The 18864-nt window shown below is 43.8% G+C and overlaps 1 protein-coding gene across 1 annotated transcript; it reads left to right on the forward strand.

The window, feature by feature from the left end:
* The first annotated feature begins 192 nt into the window (after nt 1–192).
* Nucleotides 193–9214, forward strand: Arpc5 (actin related protein 2/3 complex subunit 5). The gene is made up of 4 exons (XM_021632877.1): nt 193–517; nt 2428–2500; nt 4900–5076; nt 7883–9214. Exons 1-4 carry the CDS (start codon nt 375–377, stop codon nt 7943–7945), a joined length of 456 nt encoding a protein of 151 aa, XP_021488552.1. The 5' UTR covers nt 193–374; the 3' UTR covers nt 7946–9214.
* Nucleotides 9215–18864: the final 9650 nt, after the last annotated feature.

Raw genomic sequence — 18864 nt, forward strand, 5'->3', positions numbered from 1 at the left:
CCGGCGGCCAATCGTGTCTCCGCGCCGCCCCAGCCGGCTCCTCCGTACGCCCGCCGCCCCCGCCTGTCCCGGCGGCCCCGCCCCTCCGGGCGGCCCCGCCCCTTCGCTGCGGCGGGCCCGCGCGTGCGCGGTGCGTCCCGCGCGCTCCCTCGCGGGCGCGCGCTCCCCGGGGGACGCGGAGGCGGAGCGGGGGACTGAAGGATCGCTCCAGACCGAGGAGGAAGCCGCGCTGGCTGGCGCGCAGGCCCAGAAGCGAGCAGGCAGCCGCTGCCGGCGACGCCCCAGAGCGGAAGAGGGAAGTGAGTCGCGCCGGGCAGGGCTCGCCGAGGCAGAGGCAGCGCCGAGGGGAGGCCAGCGTCGCGTCGCGATCCGGGATGTCGAAGAACACGGTGTCGTCGGCCCGCTTCCGGAAGGTGGACGTGGACGAGTACGATGAGAACAAGTTCGTGGACGAGGAGGACGGCGGCGATGGCCAGGCCGGGCCCGACGAGGGCGAGGTGGACTCGTGCCTGCGGCAATATCCTTGCGCTCGCGGCGGCCGGGGCTGCGGGGACGCGGGGCGCGCGGCCGGCCGCCCCCGGCTCTAGGTGGGGAAGCGGGGCAGGCGCTCCCGGGGCCCGCAGGCCGCCCGGACCCCGCGGCCGCGCCCGTGAACTTGCCGGCGCCCAGATTCCTCAGGTGCGCACGGCCGCGCCCTCGCGGGGGGGACCGGCCGGCGCCCTGAGCGCCTGAAATCCCTGCCTGGTGGGGACACGGGCGTCCCTCTTCCGAGTCTGCTTTTCTGTCGGGTGTGTGGTTTGAGGAGCGGTGGGATTAGTGTATCCCTAGCGAGAAGAGATGGAGCGGTTCGCAGATTGAGGCCCTCCGGACAGTCAGTCCATGCATGAGCTTTTGCAGCAGCAGCATCACCTTTGAAAGGATTTGGCAAGGCTGCGTATAATTCGTTAACGGGACGAAGGGAGTGTTCTCCTCCAGAATTCCCAGTGAAAGCTTGGAGCCTTTTCCCTGCTAAGAAGAGGCCAATAGGAAAAGGATAGGGAATGCATGTAGAGAATCCCTGGAAATATTTAAGATGAACCCCCAGTGAATAAAAGAGGATGAATCAGTTCTATAAATCAAAACCGTTTTTCTGATATTGCTTCCATTCTAGTTAAAATATGGCAGTCAGTTCCTGATTCCTCTGTTTGCGTATCTGAATATTCATAACCTTGAAAATCATTTGCATCATCAGTCTCTTGGGAAAATAGAAATGTTGCAAAAACCCAAACTGTAGCTTTAGAGAAATCGCCTTGTCTGTCCATACAACTCTTTCCTCATCAATATTCTACTAAATTATAATGAAATAAGTGAACATATATATATGCCATATAGGTTTAACTTTTATTACCACAACTTTCACATCAGTTACTACTAACTTGTTTATTTAAATACTTAGGATTTTTTTCTTTTAAAAAAAGTATTCTTCTTAAGACCATGCAGCATTGACAGTTTATCACCGATCGCAGATAATTTTTATTAGACCTTTTCCACAGAAGTGGTGAGCATTCATCTTTGTTTAAAAAGATGGATATCTTATGTTTCATTAAACTAATGTATTTCAGGTAGTTTCTGGTGATTCCTACTGCCGTGACCATCAGCAATTGTGTCAACATTATCATCAATCTATCTTAAAATATAAAGATATTGTCTCTCTCTTTAACTAGAAGAGAGCGCCCTGGTTGGGTACTACAGATGGAGGAACAAGTGACGCTGTAGTTTTCCTTTTAGGGAAATGACTGTCTGTTCTGACAGTCTGATTGGCCTTCCTGTTTCCCATGCTTGCTTACTCACTTTGCTCTCAGAGACTGAGTAGGTGTGGATGGTCCAGCCCAGTTTGAATAACCTGTAGGAAACGAAGTAAGCTGCCACCTACAGGTCGTGCGGATTATTACCGCATCCCGTTCATCAATATTAGGCTATTGCCTCTTCCATTCCGACCGCCAGTCATCTGCCTGCATTGCATTTAATACACACTGGAGTTTCACTCTAAAGGTTAGGATTGTTTTGCACTAAGAATCATACAGACAAGATATTATACTTCGTTAGTTGACAGGCTGCCTCATTTGGTGACCTAATAATTCTTCCACACATTTAAGGTTTCTTGAATACCCATCTAGATGAGTGTGTGTATTTCCCTGGAAAGTGTGACCTATTTGATTGATAAAGCCAGGGTCAGATCAATCTTTGCTTTTAAAAAATTTTCTTATATTCTCATAACATCGGTGTTTTAACCTTTGATTGACGTATTGGAAGCAAACGCATGCAGTTTCCAATATTGAACCAAGTGGCCATAGTAATTTGTTACTGTTCATGAAGTCAAGTCTTAGGAACCAGTAGTCCTGTAAAGCAGGGGCCGTCCCTGGCTGTTCTCTCCTTAACTTTCATTACAGGAAACATGACAGCTGCTCTCCAGGCTGCCCTGAAAAACCCCCCTATCAACACAAAGAGTCAGGCAGTGAAGGTGAGTTGCAGACTACAGCATTAGTCTCTGCTGGTGTTTCACTATTATCAAAATCCTTTGACACCCCAGTCAACAAATATTTTAACTATTTACTGTTCTTGACACAGGAGTGTACAGTATGATTTTTTTTTTCCTGAGACTTGGTCTTCAGTGTATAACCTGTCTGGCCTGGAACTCACAGAGATCTGCCTCCACTGGGACTAAAAGCATGAGCTTAAAAAGACACCTTGACAAGTAAAAATGTCATAAAAAATAGCATTGGAATGTAGAGTTAGGATAATGCTGTGTGGGACACAGTAAGTTTAAAGGATGAAGACATTAGTTCTGTGTGTGCTTTGGGAGAAATCCACTGAGGTTAAATTTAAACAAAGGCTTGAAAAATAAGTAGTTTTTACCAAAATACACACGGCTTCTGCTTGTAAGTTTTTAGTTTGTAAATATTAAATATTACAGAAAACAAAGGCGTGAGAAAAGGGTGTTCGCCGTTCTTTGGGTTACAGTTGCTGCCTTGTATTGCTGCATACTTAAAGAGTTTCATACTTAAAGAGTTTTTTGTATCTTCAAAAAAAAAATCTTAAACTTTTAACTCTTGAGTAATGTACATGAGCTTCTTTCCTTACTAATAAGATTATTTCTGTAGCACTTTAACTGCTGTATACCAGTATGTGACATTTTATATACAACTGATCCCTTTTAGTGTAAATTAGATTAACTAGTTTGCCAAAATGAATAATGTTAGGTAAATCTTAATTATTTCTGTCAATAAAATTCTCAGAGGATAAATGCTAGATCAAAGAAGACATTTTTTTAAGGCTTTTGAAAAACAAAGTGTTGCCAAATCCTTCAGAAAAGCTTTGCACCTTACATCACTGCATCAGTCCTCCACTAATTCTTATGGACTGCTTGTTTGTTGTTTAAAATGCAGGCTAACCAATGCCCTGTGGTCCACAGGCCTGTTTCAGAAACTCCAGAACCTTAATTGAATAATAATAGGTGAACGTATAAGCATTACCAAGGCAACAAAACTGTATGCTTTTTAAAAGTTGTTAGGAACATCATTAAATTTTCAGTTTTACCCCTTCTGGTGTTCTGTGGGGTTTTCATTTTGTTTTGTTTGTTTTGGGTAGCATGTGGATGGGAGGTTATAGCTCTAATAAGATATTTTCTAAATAGGGAAGTGGCGGTCGAAACATCCTGTAAAATCCTGCCCTCAGCAATGCTGAAGGCACCACTGTGTTGAACAGGAGAAATGAACCGTTGAAAGGGTCAGTTACGGGTTCCCTGAGCCTAGACGATGCGTAAGAGATGAACAGAGGTGAAGTTAATGTCTGTAGATAGGAAACTTAAAAAAAAAAAAAAATTAATGGTTTTAAAAGGGAGCTTTGGGCTGGAGAGATGGCTCAGAGGTTAAGAGCACTGGCTGCTCTTCCAGAGGTCCTGAGTTCAGTTCCTAGCAACCACATGGTGGCTCATAACCATCTATAATGGAGCTGATGCCCTCTTCTGTTACACAGGTATACATGCAGATAGAGCACTCCTACACATAAAACGCATAAACAAACATTTAAGTAAAGCACAAGTGACATTGCTCATAAGAATTGGTTTTGCAGGTAGACAAATGGCTCAGGGGTTAGGAGCACTGGCTGTTCTTTCAGAGGTCTTGAGTTCAGTTCCCAGCAAAAAAAAAAAAAAAAAGGTTTTAGGTTTTAAGAAAATATCACTTCTGAAAGATAATATACAAGATAGAATTCTATAATTCAGCTTCCTTGTTTGGTTAGGAGTTTTTTAGTGTACACCTTTAATCCCAGCACTTGGAAGGCAAAGGCAGGAGGATTTCTGTGAGTTTGAGGGCAGCCATGGCTACACAGTGGAAGTCTGTCTCTAAAACAACCAACAGAAGAATGGGTTCCTTTCTTACCACCTCTACTATCATGCCAACCAGAACCAGCCTGTGTTCTTGCAATTACCCCTAATGAAGTCCTCCTTCAGTCTTACCCCTGCCTCGCTGCTGTTCTCAACAGAGCTGCCAAATAGTCTTAAAAGATTGTGTCACTGCTCCTAGAACCCCACTGTCTTGTTTCAGAGTAAACGCCAGGGCCACTACAGTGCTGCCTACAGGCCTTCACATGATGTGTCTGTGTCTCTCGTGCCTTTTCACTTCCTCTGCTGCTTCTCCAGCACCCGCTCTGTCACAGCAGATCTTTGGAACACTCTGAAATCTCTGAAACCCACGCCACCAGCACTTGTTCTTTGCTTTATCTAAACACTGGCCGTATTCCCAAGGAGTCTTCTTTCACATCTTCCATGTCATTCTTCAGATGTCATTCCAATGTAGTCTTCTTAAGATTTTGTTCCTGGCATACATGTGCCTAAATATTTTGTTATGTGTTTACCTTCAGGACCGGGCAGGCAGCATTGTCTTGAAGGTGCTCATCTCTTTTAAAGCTAATGATATTGAAAAGGCCGTTCAGTCTCTGGACAAGAATGGTGTGGACCTCCTAATGAAGTATATTTATAAAGGCTTTGAGAGCCCATCTGACAATAGCAGTGCTGTGTTACTACAGTGGCATGAAAAGGTAAGTTAAAAATTGTACATCCTTAAAACTGGTTCCTTTATAATAGAGAATAATACCTCTATCCTTTGAAGAAAAACTTGATTGTACATCTTTATTATTACAAATAAAATCCATTAAAATGAAAGTTCACATTTGCTTACCAGCCTTGGTCTTAAGAGATTTCGATTGCACCAAATAAAATTTATTTGTATATATTTAATACATAGCAATTATGTACTTGAAGTATGAATTCCAAGAAAATTTTTTAAAAGAAAATCAAGAATTCTTTTACACTGATCAAAATATAGAAATAACCCAAGATGAAAGGATTGATGTATGGTACATACAAACAGTGGAATGTTATTCATCCATGAAAAGGAATTGAGTTTTCATACATGTTAGTGCAGGTGAACCTAGAAAGTGTTCTGCTAAGTGAGGTACACCAGACACAAAAGAACAAGTGTTTTATGTTTTTATGCAGATCAGAAATAGGCAAGCTCCCAGGGATAGGAAGTTGTTAGAAGTTGCCAAGGACCACGGAGAAAGGGTGGAGTGCTTGCCTAGCATTCCCAAGGTTTGATTCACAGCACTGTGGTTTTGTTTTTCCAAAAGTGTTCTTGGCCATGCGTGGTAGTGCATGTCTATAATCCTAGCATACTGGCGAGAGGCGTCCTGGGCCAACGTGGTCCATATAATGTCTTATATGCCATATTGGGAGGCTGGGTCTTAGAGAAAGGGAAGTTATTTTTAATTCTGTGTAAGAAGTTAGTAGATGGGTCAACCAAGTGACTCAGTTGGATAGGCTCCCCTCCCACCAAGCCTGAAACCTGATTCAATCCCTGGGACCCTCATGGTAGACAGAAAGAACCTACTCCCTACGCACATGCATGCACGCACACGCACAAAGCAAGTATAATTTTTTTTAAGTAAGGAAACCTTTTATACCTAGCTCTTATAATGATAAAAAGGTAAACAACATAACCATATCTCTCAAAAAATGCTGGCATTCCAGATGCTAAGCATTAAACCTGTGTATGATTTTGTGTGTGTGTGTGTGTGTGTGTGTGTGTGTTGATTATGGGGACTGAACTCAGCATGTCAGATTTGCAGAGTAAGCACTTTTAATGTGCTGAGCCATCTCAGCACCCGGAAGTCAGTTCTTTTTAAAACCATTCTCTTGAGTCTGAGTGGAAAGATGAAACTGAAAGTAAATTTTTGCTGAGCCTTACTTAATTCACTGTGTCTCACGTATACTACCAAAGTATAAGTATACTTATACCAAAGTATAAGTATAGCACCTGTGCTATTCTAAGGACAGTGCCCCTTTCACCGAAGGGAACTTGTTCGGTCATTTATATGGTCATCTTATTTGGAATGCTCTGTGTTTGCTAGGCTCTATACTTGTTTACCTTTTATTTATTCCTCACCAGCTCTGTGAAATGTGTACCTGTCTTTCTCTATATATACATATTTTTTTGTTTGTTTGTTTTTGGAGACAGATTTCTCTATGTAGCCTTGGCTGACCACTCTGTAGACCAGGCTGGTCTTGAACTTGCAGAGATCTGCCTGCCTCTGCCACACAAGCGCTGGGATTAAAGGTGTGCGCCACCACTGCCCAGCACGCGGCTCTCATCTTTTGTAGATGAAGAGCCACCTCTAACGCCCAAACTGACATAGGTCCAGAATAGTCTAAGGATCACAGTGGCATAACTTAGAAACTTGTTACAGTCCAAACATTCTTCTAAGAACTTTGTAAATGCATTCACTCATGCAATCCTCAAAAAATACCAGAAGGAAAAACTCTTGTAGACGAGGAAAGTAGTACATATGTTGTCTGTTTTGTTGTTTTGTTTTGTTTTTCTAATCTCCAGAGTTGACTTTCTAAGTACTTCTTGAGTCCACCTCTGCCAGCAGGTCTCTAATGCACCCTTTGCAGCATCTTAAGGTGGCTGCTGTAGCATCCTAACTGGTTTGCCACCAGTTTTATCCTGTACCATTCTGTTTTCTACCCAACCTACCAGCCTTTTTTCTGAATACGGCCCACCCTCACGCTTCCATTCTCTTTCCTGTTATCAGTCTGTCAGTTCCCCTGGCATCACTTGCTTTTTCTCTGCTTTTGTAGCACTCTAAGATAACTCACACCACTTCATACATGATGCTGGAATGTTCTGCTTGTAAACTATCTCATGGTAGACCAAAGGATGTTTGTTCACTTCTAAATTCCCAGCACCATACACATGATACTCATTTTATTTTTTCAACCAAAGTAAAACAGATTTTCCAGGTTTTAATGTTTAATCATGGCCCTCAGTTATTCAAGTCAGAGATTCAAAGTTAAAGATCATCAGCTCTTAGCTCTTAAATATTATCTTCTTATGGTAGGGGGAAAATCTGGAAACTAAGTAGAAATTGGGGTGACTTTTCCTAATTTAAGGTTCTTCCTAACCACAGTGAGGATGAGAGATGGAGAATGTCCTGAATTTATATCTGAATACCTGTTTTAACCAGAAACCTTGTTCTACAGACATCTTGAAACATTATTTAGACACAGTATGCTTGAATAGTGACTAGTGTCTATTTGGAAGGAAGTTCACAGGGACAGAAACCCTGAGAAGTTGGTCTTTGTTGTGCCTTAGTCTAGTCTTCATACTAAGATTATTAGTCTCGTGCTGAGACCTGCCTGGGCATAATGGATGCTCAGGAAATAAGATAACTCACACCACTTCATATATGATGCTGAAATGTTCTGCTAAATTAAAAAGTTCTGTGTTTAGCCTAATCTTACGCTTTCCTTTATGACCCTTTCTGTGTGTTTGGTTTGTTTAAGGCACTTGCGGCTGGTGGAGTAGGGTCCATCGTTCGTGTTTTGACTGCAAGAAAAACCGTGTAGTCCAGCTGGAACTGGACATCGTTCATAGGAGTGGGAGTTGCTGGTACAAAGACCAAAACAACCAAATGGCACCGCTGCCCTGTGGGTAGCATCTGTTTCTCTCAGCTTTGCCTTCTTGCTTCCTTTTCCATATCTGTAAAGAAGAAAATTATGTATCCGTTTCCTTTAATGAAAATTGAAGTAATGTGGAGAAATTTTTGTTTCAAAGGGGTTGTTTGAACCCCATATCAATAATATGTATGCCCTTCTGTAATTTATATTCAAGTTTGATTGTGCAATTTCTAACTGTTGGCTGATTTAATGGTTTTACTTTATTTTTAACCAATTCTGAGAGATCTGATCAAATTTGAGGCCAGTTTCCTAACTCATTGCTCGTCGGGAAGTGATCTTTATTTTTAAAAACAAGAGACTGGCAGCTACTAACATTGCAAAACTGGACCACACTTCCCTTATTTAAGCAAAATGTGTTTCCAGAGCATGTAGTGGGTGAGCCCCACTACCAATTTCCAGCTTTATTTCTGCTCACCTCCAGATGATGCTATGAGTGTAAGTGTCTTACTTCCTGTTAGCATCCAGTTATCATGGCCTCTCAATCTCTTTGTGGTGACCCAGGGTCCAGAGCAAGGAGTCTTGCTCTATGTAAATGTATTTACAAAATGTAAAAACCTCTTTGGCACAAACATCACGTTTTTCTTCTGATAATGAGGCTGTCTGGGTGAAACTATTGCTGGTCAGAGAAAGGACATTGAAACTGATAAAATTCAAACTCCAGCAGCCTCTGAATGAAGTACTTTCATCAGAAGTAAGGTAGCTGCCTTAGACATCTTCACAAGTATTCACTGTAACATTTCGTATGCCCAATGATGTCTTCAGTGTTCTTCAGGTAACAGGGATCTCAGAAAATTTGGTTCTGATCCAAATGCACACCTGTGTTTCAGCTCAGTGTTTTTTAAGCAAGAAAAATTCCACACAGTAAAAGAAAAAAAAGTGTTTACTTTGTTGGACAAACCAAATCGGTTCTCAAAAAATGACCGGTGCTTGTAAAAAGTTATTACAAAGTAGTTCTGAAACCAACCACCTGAATGCACGTGGCCGAGAGAATCGGCCTGGTGAGGCTTTGCCTAAGACACCAGTTCCAGAGTCACTGACTGTGGGGAGAACCAGTGCAGAAATTCTATAAACTGCTGTTTTTGATACCTGCTTTTTTGTTTTGTTCTGTTTTGTAAAATTATGATAAACTTCAGAAAATAAAATGTCAGTGTTGAATAATTTCTTTTTCTTAATTGATACTTGTAAATCTCCAGTTACTTAAGGAGAAAGGTGTGCCGGTGCCGCTGTTGTCTGTATAATAGGGTGTGTAAAGCCACTTAATAGGAACAGATAGAACAGATAGACCAATGATGTCAGATTGTGAGGCCTTTTTGTGACTCTGTAATCCTCTGAGTGCCAGGGGACCTAGAGGAGCAGAGTCTAGAAGCTGCCAAGCCACTCTCAGCTTCTAAACTCTCCCTTAGTGGGCCTATTCCTCACACCTGTCTACTCAGCAGCTCTGCCCTTCAGCTGCACCTAATCCTGCTTTACTCAAGTGAGGGCTAAGAGGACCTAAGCAGTTCCTAGTGGAAGTTATTAGACAGGTATAGCACAACCACTTTAGAAACAAAGTGAGCATGCTCATACTGTTTCCGTGACCCGTTTCCTGGGTCACAGGAGTGGATATGGTAAAGATCTGTCTGCTAAGTGGAGATACCAAAAAAAGGACAAGCGGGACAGCACAGGAATTGAATCAGGTTGGGTGGCATTTGGAGACAGTGGGCGCAGCAAGTGTGTCTGTCTAGGTCGTAGTAACTGACACACATCCCTAGTGGATAGTAAATGACTGCAGGTACTTTTGCAACACAGGTGGTTCCTCTTTGCCCATGTGGGAGCCAGTGTATGCGGAGGCCAGAGGTCAGTGTCAGGGTCTTTATTGCATTTCCACGTTCCTGCTTTGAGAGTCACTGAACATGGAGTTTACCAGTGGCTTGACTGACTCGTCAGCAAAGTGCTGGGGGTCTTCCTGTCGCTCTTTCCCAGCGCTGAGATTACACACACACTTGGGTGCTAGCTGTCTGAACTTAGGTCACGGCAGACCCTTTACCCTGCGTCATCTTCCAGCTCCACAAAAGTAGATCTCTACCTGTTTCTCTTCTACTTTAATCTCTGTGGTTAGGTTCATTTGGTTGGTTTTGAGAAATGAGCTCTTTTCAGTGCAGACTAGCCTCAAACTCACAGCAGTCCTGCCCCAGCCTGCACCTGGGGCCACAGGTGTGCACACCATGCCAGGCTTGTTTTCACCTTTTTTTTTTTGTTTGTTTTAAGAGAAAAACAAAGTAGTTGGAGGTCTCCACACTTGAGACTGAGGCAGGCAGATCTTCAGCCTGCCTGAGTAGCCAGCAAAAAGCTGTCTTAGAAAATCAAGAGCTGACAATGTAGCCAGTGGTAGAAGCTTTACAAGGATGGCAAGGACAGAGGCTCCAAGCGGTATAAACAGAGGAATGAAATGTTGAAGAGTTAGTTTACCCTTGTGGCCTTAACATTTCAACAAAGTAAAATTCTAGGCAGTGAAATCTACGAAACAGATCCCACTCTATAAGGAGTACCTCCGCATTCAAGACAGAAAATTACAGAGGCTGGTTTTTGTTTTGGTTTTAGCCAAATATTTGATCATATAATCTCATGGTTATAGCCTTTCATAACAGTAAAAAAGAGTTTTATAAGAAAAGCATCTTAGGGACTGGAGAGGTGGTTCAGGGTTTAAGAGCACTGTGTGCTCTTCCAGAGGTCCTGAGTTCAATTCCCAGCAACCACATGGTGGCTCACAGCCATCTATACTGGCATCTGATGCCCTCTTCTGGCATGCAAGTGTACATGCAGAGAGAGCACTCATACACATTAAAAAATTTTTTTAAAGAAAAGCATCTTAAATTAGCAATAAAGAGCTGTTCGTTACAGACGATTCTAGCAGCTGAAGAGACAGCTCGGTTGTTGGGTGCTTCCTGTACAATCATGAGGCCTGGAGTTCTAGTCAGAGCACCTGGGAACAAGCCTGAAGCCCACATAAACACCTGTAGCTCCAGCTCCTGGGCAGTCAGTGGTGCGCATGCACAGATGTCTATGCCCACACATGCACATATAAACAAACGAATACATTATTTAGGGTGGTTTTTACTCTTTAGTCTTCATCTTAAAGATAGTCGATTCTGTCTCCCGTTGACCTTCAGTGTCTTGTTAGTGAGACACTAGTGGTCTGTATAGCCCAGAGTTAACACTGGTTTTGTATGAATATAATGCCGGCTCTGTCAAATACAGCAGGGCACTGACGACATTGCTGGTGTGTGATAGTGTGACTTTTTATTTTCAAAGCCACGAATCTCAGGGACAGGAAGATTAAAAGGAAAAGCCCACCCGTTCATGAGACCCTACCTCCAGACCTGAAGCTCGGTCTGCTAACATCAGACCACCTGACACCTGCATCTCTGCCGTTAGGTCAAGCTGCTTGTTCTGCCTTGGGAAGAGAGCTGTTTCTAGGAGAAGTGAGGCCTGGGGTTTGCTCTACAATCCTCAGACCTCGGTCCTTGGAGACTGAGATCATGCTGGGAGCCTTTTGTGGACACACTGACACATAACAGCCAAAAGAAAGGTTTGAAAAGGTTCTCAAGAGTGAGCCCTGCTTAGCACTAACTGCTCAGCAGTTTTCTCTCAGCATGACTTTAAAATCTCTGGGAAAGGTAAGCCCCATAGACCAAGAGAGAAAGAAAGGAAACTGCGTGCAGCGCCAACTCGGCACTTGTCCCTAGCTCACTTGATAGTTAGCTGTAGCCTGTTTGCACAGATGATATATTTTAACTTATGAACTGCTGTTTTCTTTTCTTTTCTTTCTTTTTTTTTTTTTTTCAACTCCATTTAGCAAGAACCAAGGATGCAATCTGATGTCATTAGCCAAACCCAAGAGATTACTGGTCATAACTAGAATTTGGTATATTTACACTTCTTACAGGCAAAATACTGAAAAGCACCAAAATGATGGAGGATGGGGTCATACTCTAAGTTAAGCCAATGCCTTTGAACATTTAGAAAGGTGTTCACTTCTTGGGCCTCTCTTCCACACTCCCTACTCACCTCCGCCCTGCATTCCTGGGAGGACTTCAGCGTAGGCAAGTTCTGGCGCCTTCAGTGGTAACCCTCCCTCTCACCCCAGCCGTGCAGCCTGGGGAGCCTCCAGGGCCAGGGCGTTCTGCCTGTAGGTGGCGCTGCTTCCCAGGCTTGACCCAGCGACAGGCTCCTGGACCAGCTTGCTTTCCTACGTGATGTCCTCGTGTTCCCTGCAATTCCACACAGCATGAAACAGACTGACTAACGCGTGGCACCCCGATCCAGCCCAGCCTTCCAGGAAGTTCCTTACCTTCCAGCTCTGTTCAGTTCACCTCTGAGGTGGCCAGCCTTTGAACTCTGCCGACTCATGTGACACTGCTAAGGTCACAGCAGCTCAATCACCTTTCCTGGATAGAGTCAGCGTTTTTCTGCTGATGCCAACTGGATGCCGTGAGTGGACTGAGACACTGACATGCTTCATTTAGGCTATCTCAAGATCAAATCCAGATTCCAGAAGCAACCCTAAAGAGTTTCTCCAACCCTAAGGAGTTTCTCCAACTGATAACTCGGTTAAATAAGGGTCAGTGTCCTTTCTACCAAATAATCTCATAATTTTTACTCATTTGTCTTCAAATAAAGAATTTGTCCATATGTGGTGATTTTTCTATTTGTTAGTCCCCTTGACAAAGAACGAAATTTTTTGTTTGTTTGTTTTATACACTGCTGTTTTGCCTGCATGTATATCTGTGTGAGGGTGCCAGATCCCCTGGAACTAGGGTTACAGACAGCTGTGGGCTGCCCTGTGGGTGCTGGGAATTGAACCTGGTCAATCAGGAGCCAGTGCTCCTAACTGCTGAGCCATCTCTCCAGCCCCAAGAATGTAATTTTATTGTTATTTTGTTTTGGTTTTTGAGAGGGTTTCTCTGTGTAGCCGTCCTGACCTCAAATTCACAGAGATCCTCCTGTGTCTGCCTCCCCGAGTGCTGGGATTACAGGCATGTGCCACCCTGCCCGGCTAAGAATGTAATTCTTTAACAGAGTGAAACACTCACAAGTAAATACCTATAAATTCCTTCTTTTACCTATCTATAGAAACTAGCCTATACAGAAAATACACACGTATTCTTACTTTGTTATCATTAAATAAATATGTATTTCCTGACAACTTCTTAATCATATGAAAAAAATTAACTGAAATTTTTATTTGAATTGCATAATCTTCCTTTGTATAAATAGGTACCTAGCCTTTTCTCCAGCTCCATCTTGGTTCAGGTGGTTTCTCGTCTTTTGAACTACAAACGGTGCTGCTGTAACATTGTAAACAAGTCAGTTTAGTTCATTTAAACCTGCTAGGAGACTTCTGAAAGCATTGTCTTAGATCAGAGCCTTCCGATAATGCTGAATTGCCTTCCTCTGAAGTCGCACCCATTACACTTCCACTGGCAACGTGGGATGCTTGCTTTCCCACCTCTTTTCCTAGCCTGTTGGTCATTAAACATTTTGCATGTGTGTGCATGTACATGCATATGAAGGCTGTGCATGCACACGTATGTGGGGGTAAGAGGCCAGAGGTCAAAGCTGGATATCTTCCTCCATGCTTTCCAGGGGCTCTCACTGAACCTGGAACCCATCGATTCAGTTTTTCTTGCCAGCTAGCAACCCAAAGGTCGTCCTGTGTGTGTCTCCCTGACACTGGGATCACAGGCATGCTCCAGCACACCCATCTTTCTGTGTGGGTGCTGGGGATCTGAACTCTTTCCGGAGTTTCTCATTCTTTCACAGCAGACGCTTGGCTGGCTAAGCCATCTTCTCATCCTCCAGACATTTTTTTAACTTAGCTAATCTGGTAGGTTTGTGTTTTTCTGAGTTTGAGCACGAAGCATCCTTTCAATTTACAGCCATCTTCCCGTTATTTCCTCTGTTTATGTGTTTTCTTTGCTGGTTTGATACGTTTCTCAATGACTTTAATAGCTCTTTATCACAAAGAAATAGCCTTTTGTCTGTGATATTCAAAATGTTGGGTGCATTCTCACAAATTGTGTTTTGCTTTTATGATGAACTTTTTATGGAGAAAAATATCTTCATTTTACTTCACTTTTAATCTTTTTTTTTTTTTTTTACAGAATGTAAGGGTCAAGTCATAAAGATTTTCCTAGTTCCAAAGTAAAAAATAAAATTTCCCAGGTTTTTTTTTTTTTTGGCGTTTTAATGATTTTTTTTACTTTTTTATTATTTTAAAACTTACTTTTTGGGGGCTGAAGAGATGGCTCAGCAGGTAAGAGCACGAACTGCTCTTGCAGGGGACCCGGGTTCAATTCCCAGTACCCACACATTGGCTCATAGCCACTTGTAACTCCTGTTCCAGGGTATCTGATGGCCTCCTCTGACCTCCACAGGGATCAAGCACACATGTGGCAAACAGACATACATGCAGGCAAAACACTCATACAATACAGATTTTTTTTTTTTAATTTTAAAGTTTGTACTTTTCTTGCCAACAATCTCTGTTTTAAAGTTAAAGGTCCTGATAATGAGTTTGCCCCCACACAGAGTCCCATGAGAGCCAGAAAGGAGACACACCTGTAATCCTAGCCCCTCAGAGGCAGAGACAGAAGCAGCAGGAGCGATCCTTGTCTCCTCATCCACACAGCAAGTTCAAAGCCAGCCTAGCTCTCATAAAACCCTGTCTCCTAACAAACAAACAAAACTAACAGACTAAATAAAAAAACAAGGGAAACAAGACTTAAAGTCCCGTAGTCCCACACAAGGAGTGGAAGATAGAGCTCATAAACAGAACACTTGCCCCCGGGAGCGAAGCTTTAGCTTCAGTCCTCAGTAGGCTGTGGGTAACTGATGGGAGCGGACCTGTATATTGCCTTAGAGATTAGCTTATTGATTTTCTATTTTTATTTATTTATTTACTTTATGGATTGGACTTAGAGCCTCCCACATGCTCCTTCAGTGGCCTACCCAGCTCTTGTTTGTATTTTGAGACAGGGCCTCAGCAACTTGATCCTACAATCCTAGGGTCTCAGTCTCCTGGGTAGCTAGTATTACAACCTATGCCACCATGCCCAGCAGTTTGGCGGCTTCTCTGCAGGCTTGTGGGGGTTTTGCTGTTGCTCCTGTCGTTGGTTGGTTGTTTTTCTAAGGCACACAGCTAAGCACAACACACACTGCCAGGTATTTCACAAAGGAAAACACAGTTTCTCTATTGCTAATATATACTTGTCAGGGGCTGTAGAGTACTTGAGCTGTGCTCTTTACCTTGCAGATCTAGATTCTAGAAAATAGACCCACGAGCAACACTAAAATCATGTAGAAAAATGAAGCAATGATAAAAGAACATAGAGTAACTGTTGGCAAAATTACTTCTCCAGCAGCGCTTGTTGAAGGGAGAACTGAATATATAACCATCTCACTGGGTTTTGAAGGCTGAAAGTTTGCCAAACAGAAAAAGAGCAAAAAGGAATAGAAGGCAGAGAAAACATGGTACGTTATCAGAAATATTAGCCAGAATTCTGTTAATGAACTGGCACTATGGTGCTGCCAAGCGTTTGGAGACCGGTTCCAGGTTTCTTAGTCCTCCATTCGAAAGCAGGAGATCCCTTAACTTGGGTATAAGCGTTATCCGGTGTTGACTGAGATCCACAGGGAACGCCTCCGGGATGCAGCCACTCAGAGATGGCATGTCACAGCTGTTGCCGTTAGCACGGGAAATACAGGCAAAGTTTCTCCCTCAGTGCCTCTCGGGAGAGCTCAGAAGCACTCGGAGGGGCTCAGCAGGAAGGTGAAGCGTGATAAATAACGATGGCTTTGTGGGTTTCAGAGGGACAGATCACAGCACACACGTTATTTCTACTCTAACCCACATTCGGCACTTGAAGATTTGGCCTGGGCCCTTACTGCCTCTTTGCCAGCCACTCCGTAGCACTCCGTAGCACAATTCCAAGGTTCACCCTCCGTCACACAGTTGTCCTCTGATCTCCACATAAGCAACACATATACAAATAAACAAATTTAATACAAATGTGTCCCAGACGTGGTAGTGCACAACTTTAATCCCAGCACTTGGGAAGGCAGAGGCACCTGAATTTCTGTGAGTTCGAGGCCAGCCTAGTCTACAAAGCAAGTCCAAAACCCTGTCTTGAAAAACAAACAAAAATGTGCTGTTTGTACTTTGCAATCTTTCTTCATATTCCTGCGAAGAAGTAGGAAGCTATCATTTGTCCCAGAGAACTATACTGATGGAGTCAGAGAATAAAGACACTAAATGTGGATTTTTCAATCCCAAAGCCATGGTCCTTATATAACAGTTAATGAAAATGCCATAACTAAAAGCAACTTAAGAGTTTATTTTGCCTTGCACTTCTGTCTTAGTTAGGGTTTCGTTGCTATGAAAAAAAAACATGACCATGGCAATTTGGTTTTTTGTTTGTTTGTTTTGGTTTTTGGCTGTCCTGGACTCGCTTTATAGACCAGGCTGGTCTCGAACTCACAGCAATCTGCCTGCTGCTGCCTCCTGAGTGCTGGTCTTAAAGGTGTGTGCCACTATGCCCAGCTATGACAGCAATTCTTATAAAGGAAAACATTTAATGGGGGCTGGCTCATGGTTTCAGAGGTTTATTCCATTATTATCATGGTGGAAAGCCTGGCAGCATCCAGGAAGACATGGAGCTGGAGAAGGAGCTGAGGGTCCTACATCTTGGTCAGTAGGCAGCAGAAGGAGACTGTGTACCGCACTGGTCATAGCTTGAACGTAGAAAACCTCAAAGCCTGCTCAGTGACACACTTCCTCCAACAAGCCCACACCTACTCCAAACAGGCCACACCTCCCAATAGTGCTCCTCCCTATGGGCCAAGCATTGCCATCCACGAGTCTATGGGGCCTGTACCTATGCCCACCACCACCAGTTCTAAAGGGCTAGCTATCCTTAAGGGCAGGGAAGGTAGGGCAGCAGAAACAAGAAGCTGAGAGAGCATCTCAGCCACACACAGGAAGGAGAGAGTGAGAACTGCAGATGGGGCAAGACTAGAAACTCTGGAAGCTGGCCCCCAGTGACATATTTCCTCTCACTGGGGGCCAAATGTTCAAGTACAAGGCAGCAGGGGTGGGAGGTGAGGTGGAGGAGGGAGTGGAGGATGGGGAGGTCAGGGCATTTCCCGTTCAAAATCATCACCGTAAGTGACTGACAGGATGAGGCACGTCTGATGACCAGTCCCCCTCATGCTTCACTGTCATCTCCTCCTCTAGGCACAAACAGGAGACCTGCCCAAAAGCTTGTGGTCCAGCTGCCCTGGGGTACACAGCACAACAGCAGAAACGAGAGAGAGCCTGCCTCAGCAAGGTGGAAAGAGAGGACTGACTCCCAAAAGCTGTCCGCTGACCTCCACACATGCACACACACAAATGATAATGAGAAAAAAGAGACACTCAGGAAAAAAAGTTGACAGATTTCAGAACAGAGCAAACTGAGTGGGTTTTCGGGGGGAGTGTTGTTTTGGTTTTGATTTTGGTTTTTGGTTTTTTTGAGGCAGGGTATTTTTCTGGCTGTTCTGGACTCACTTTGTAGACCAGGCTGGCCTTGAACTCATAAAAATCAGCCTGCCTCTGCCTCCTGAGAGCTGGGATTAAAGGCATGCTCCACTGTGCCACACAGCCTCTGAGTGGGTTTTAGACAGAAAGGTCTGAGTATTCCTAGAATTGATTAAAGGAAGATTTTCTGCCTCCAGGATAGAGAACTGAAAACAAAGAGTTTGGAAGAATAAGCATTTTTGTTTTTAACATTTCTGCATTAGTTGCAAATTGCATGTATAGCACACACACACACACACACACACACACACACACACACATGCTTACACACACAGGAACCAGATGCTTTGGCTTTATGTCACCTTTATTATGAAGATGCATTTTCAGGACTATAAATCAAAGCTGTGTCCTAATGGGTAAAAAAAAAAAAAAAAAAAAAAAGGAAGGAAAAGCCTGCACCTGCGCCACAACTCTCAGAGGATTGGGTGACAATCTTGGCTAGTGTAGAACTGCCCCATTCCCTAGCCGAGAATCATTGCTTCACAGGACCCTGTGCCCAGGCTGGCCAGACCAAATTAGGAAACTACATGACCACAAGGCCTGTCCCACAGCTGTCTTTACTTTCCTATCCTTGAATCTGACTCATGGGACACCCAGGAGTGGGAGGAGGGTGGGTGACAGGCTCCAGTTGCTTACTAGACACTTCCTGATGGCTACAGTGGCTTAAACAACAAGAGGGGCTATGAATAAAGGTTTCCCCTAGACCTGACCCCACCACAGGACCTGCTCCCTTCCCCCATCTCCTTCCCCTTCTCGGAATCTGGCCTTCCCTAGAAGTGGCTATATTCTCTTGTCCCAGATCCCATATCCCATCTACCCCTCCACCCCACTGGAAAGGCCAGGCACAAGACACACCAAGACCAAGTTCTCAGCACAGAGGAAATTTATTTGCCCCAGAGGAACAAAGGACAGGGAATAAGAGACAAAGACCAGAGACAAGATGAGGGAGAAGGGAAAGGGAACAAGAAGAACAGGGAAGGGATACTTGCCCCAAAAGGGCAAATGATTCCTTCTGGATAGAAAGCAGACAGACATGGCCCTTAGGCAAATGGCTTTTTATAAAAACAAACAAACAAACAAACAAACAAAAAAACCCTGTTAGGGTGAGTTGGTTTGTCTTGATTGGGCATGTTAATTAGATGAGCCAAAAAGGGCTTTTGATTGCTGGACTTCATTACTTTGATAGCTAGAC

The sequence above is a fragment of the Meriones unguiculatus genome, chromosome 11, assembly GCF_030254825.1.
Source record: "Meriones unguiculatus strain TT.TT164.6M chromosome 11, Bangor_MerUng_6.1, whole genome shotgun sequence".
NCBI classification, from domain to species: domain Eukaryota; kingdom Metazoa; phylum Chordata; class Mammalia; order Rodentia; family Muridae; genus Meriones; species Meriones unguiculatus.

Coding starts and splice junctions, on each gene's coding strand:
- Arpc5 (XM_021632877.1), top strand. CDS start 375: ATGTCGAAGAACACGGTGTCGTCGGCCCGCTTCCGGAAGGTGGACGTG. Junction 518..2,427: donor GTGGACTCGTGCCTGCGGCA/ATATCCTTGCGC, acceptor AACTTTCATTAC/AGGAAACATGACAGCTGCTC. Junction 2,501..4,899: donor CAAAGAGTCAGGCAGTGAAG/GTGAGTTGCAGA, acceptor GTTTACCTTCAG/GACCGGGCAGGCAGCATTGT.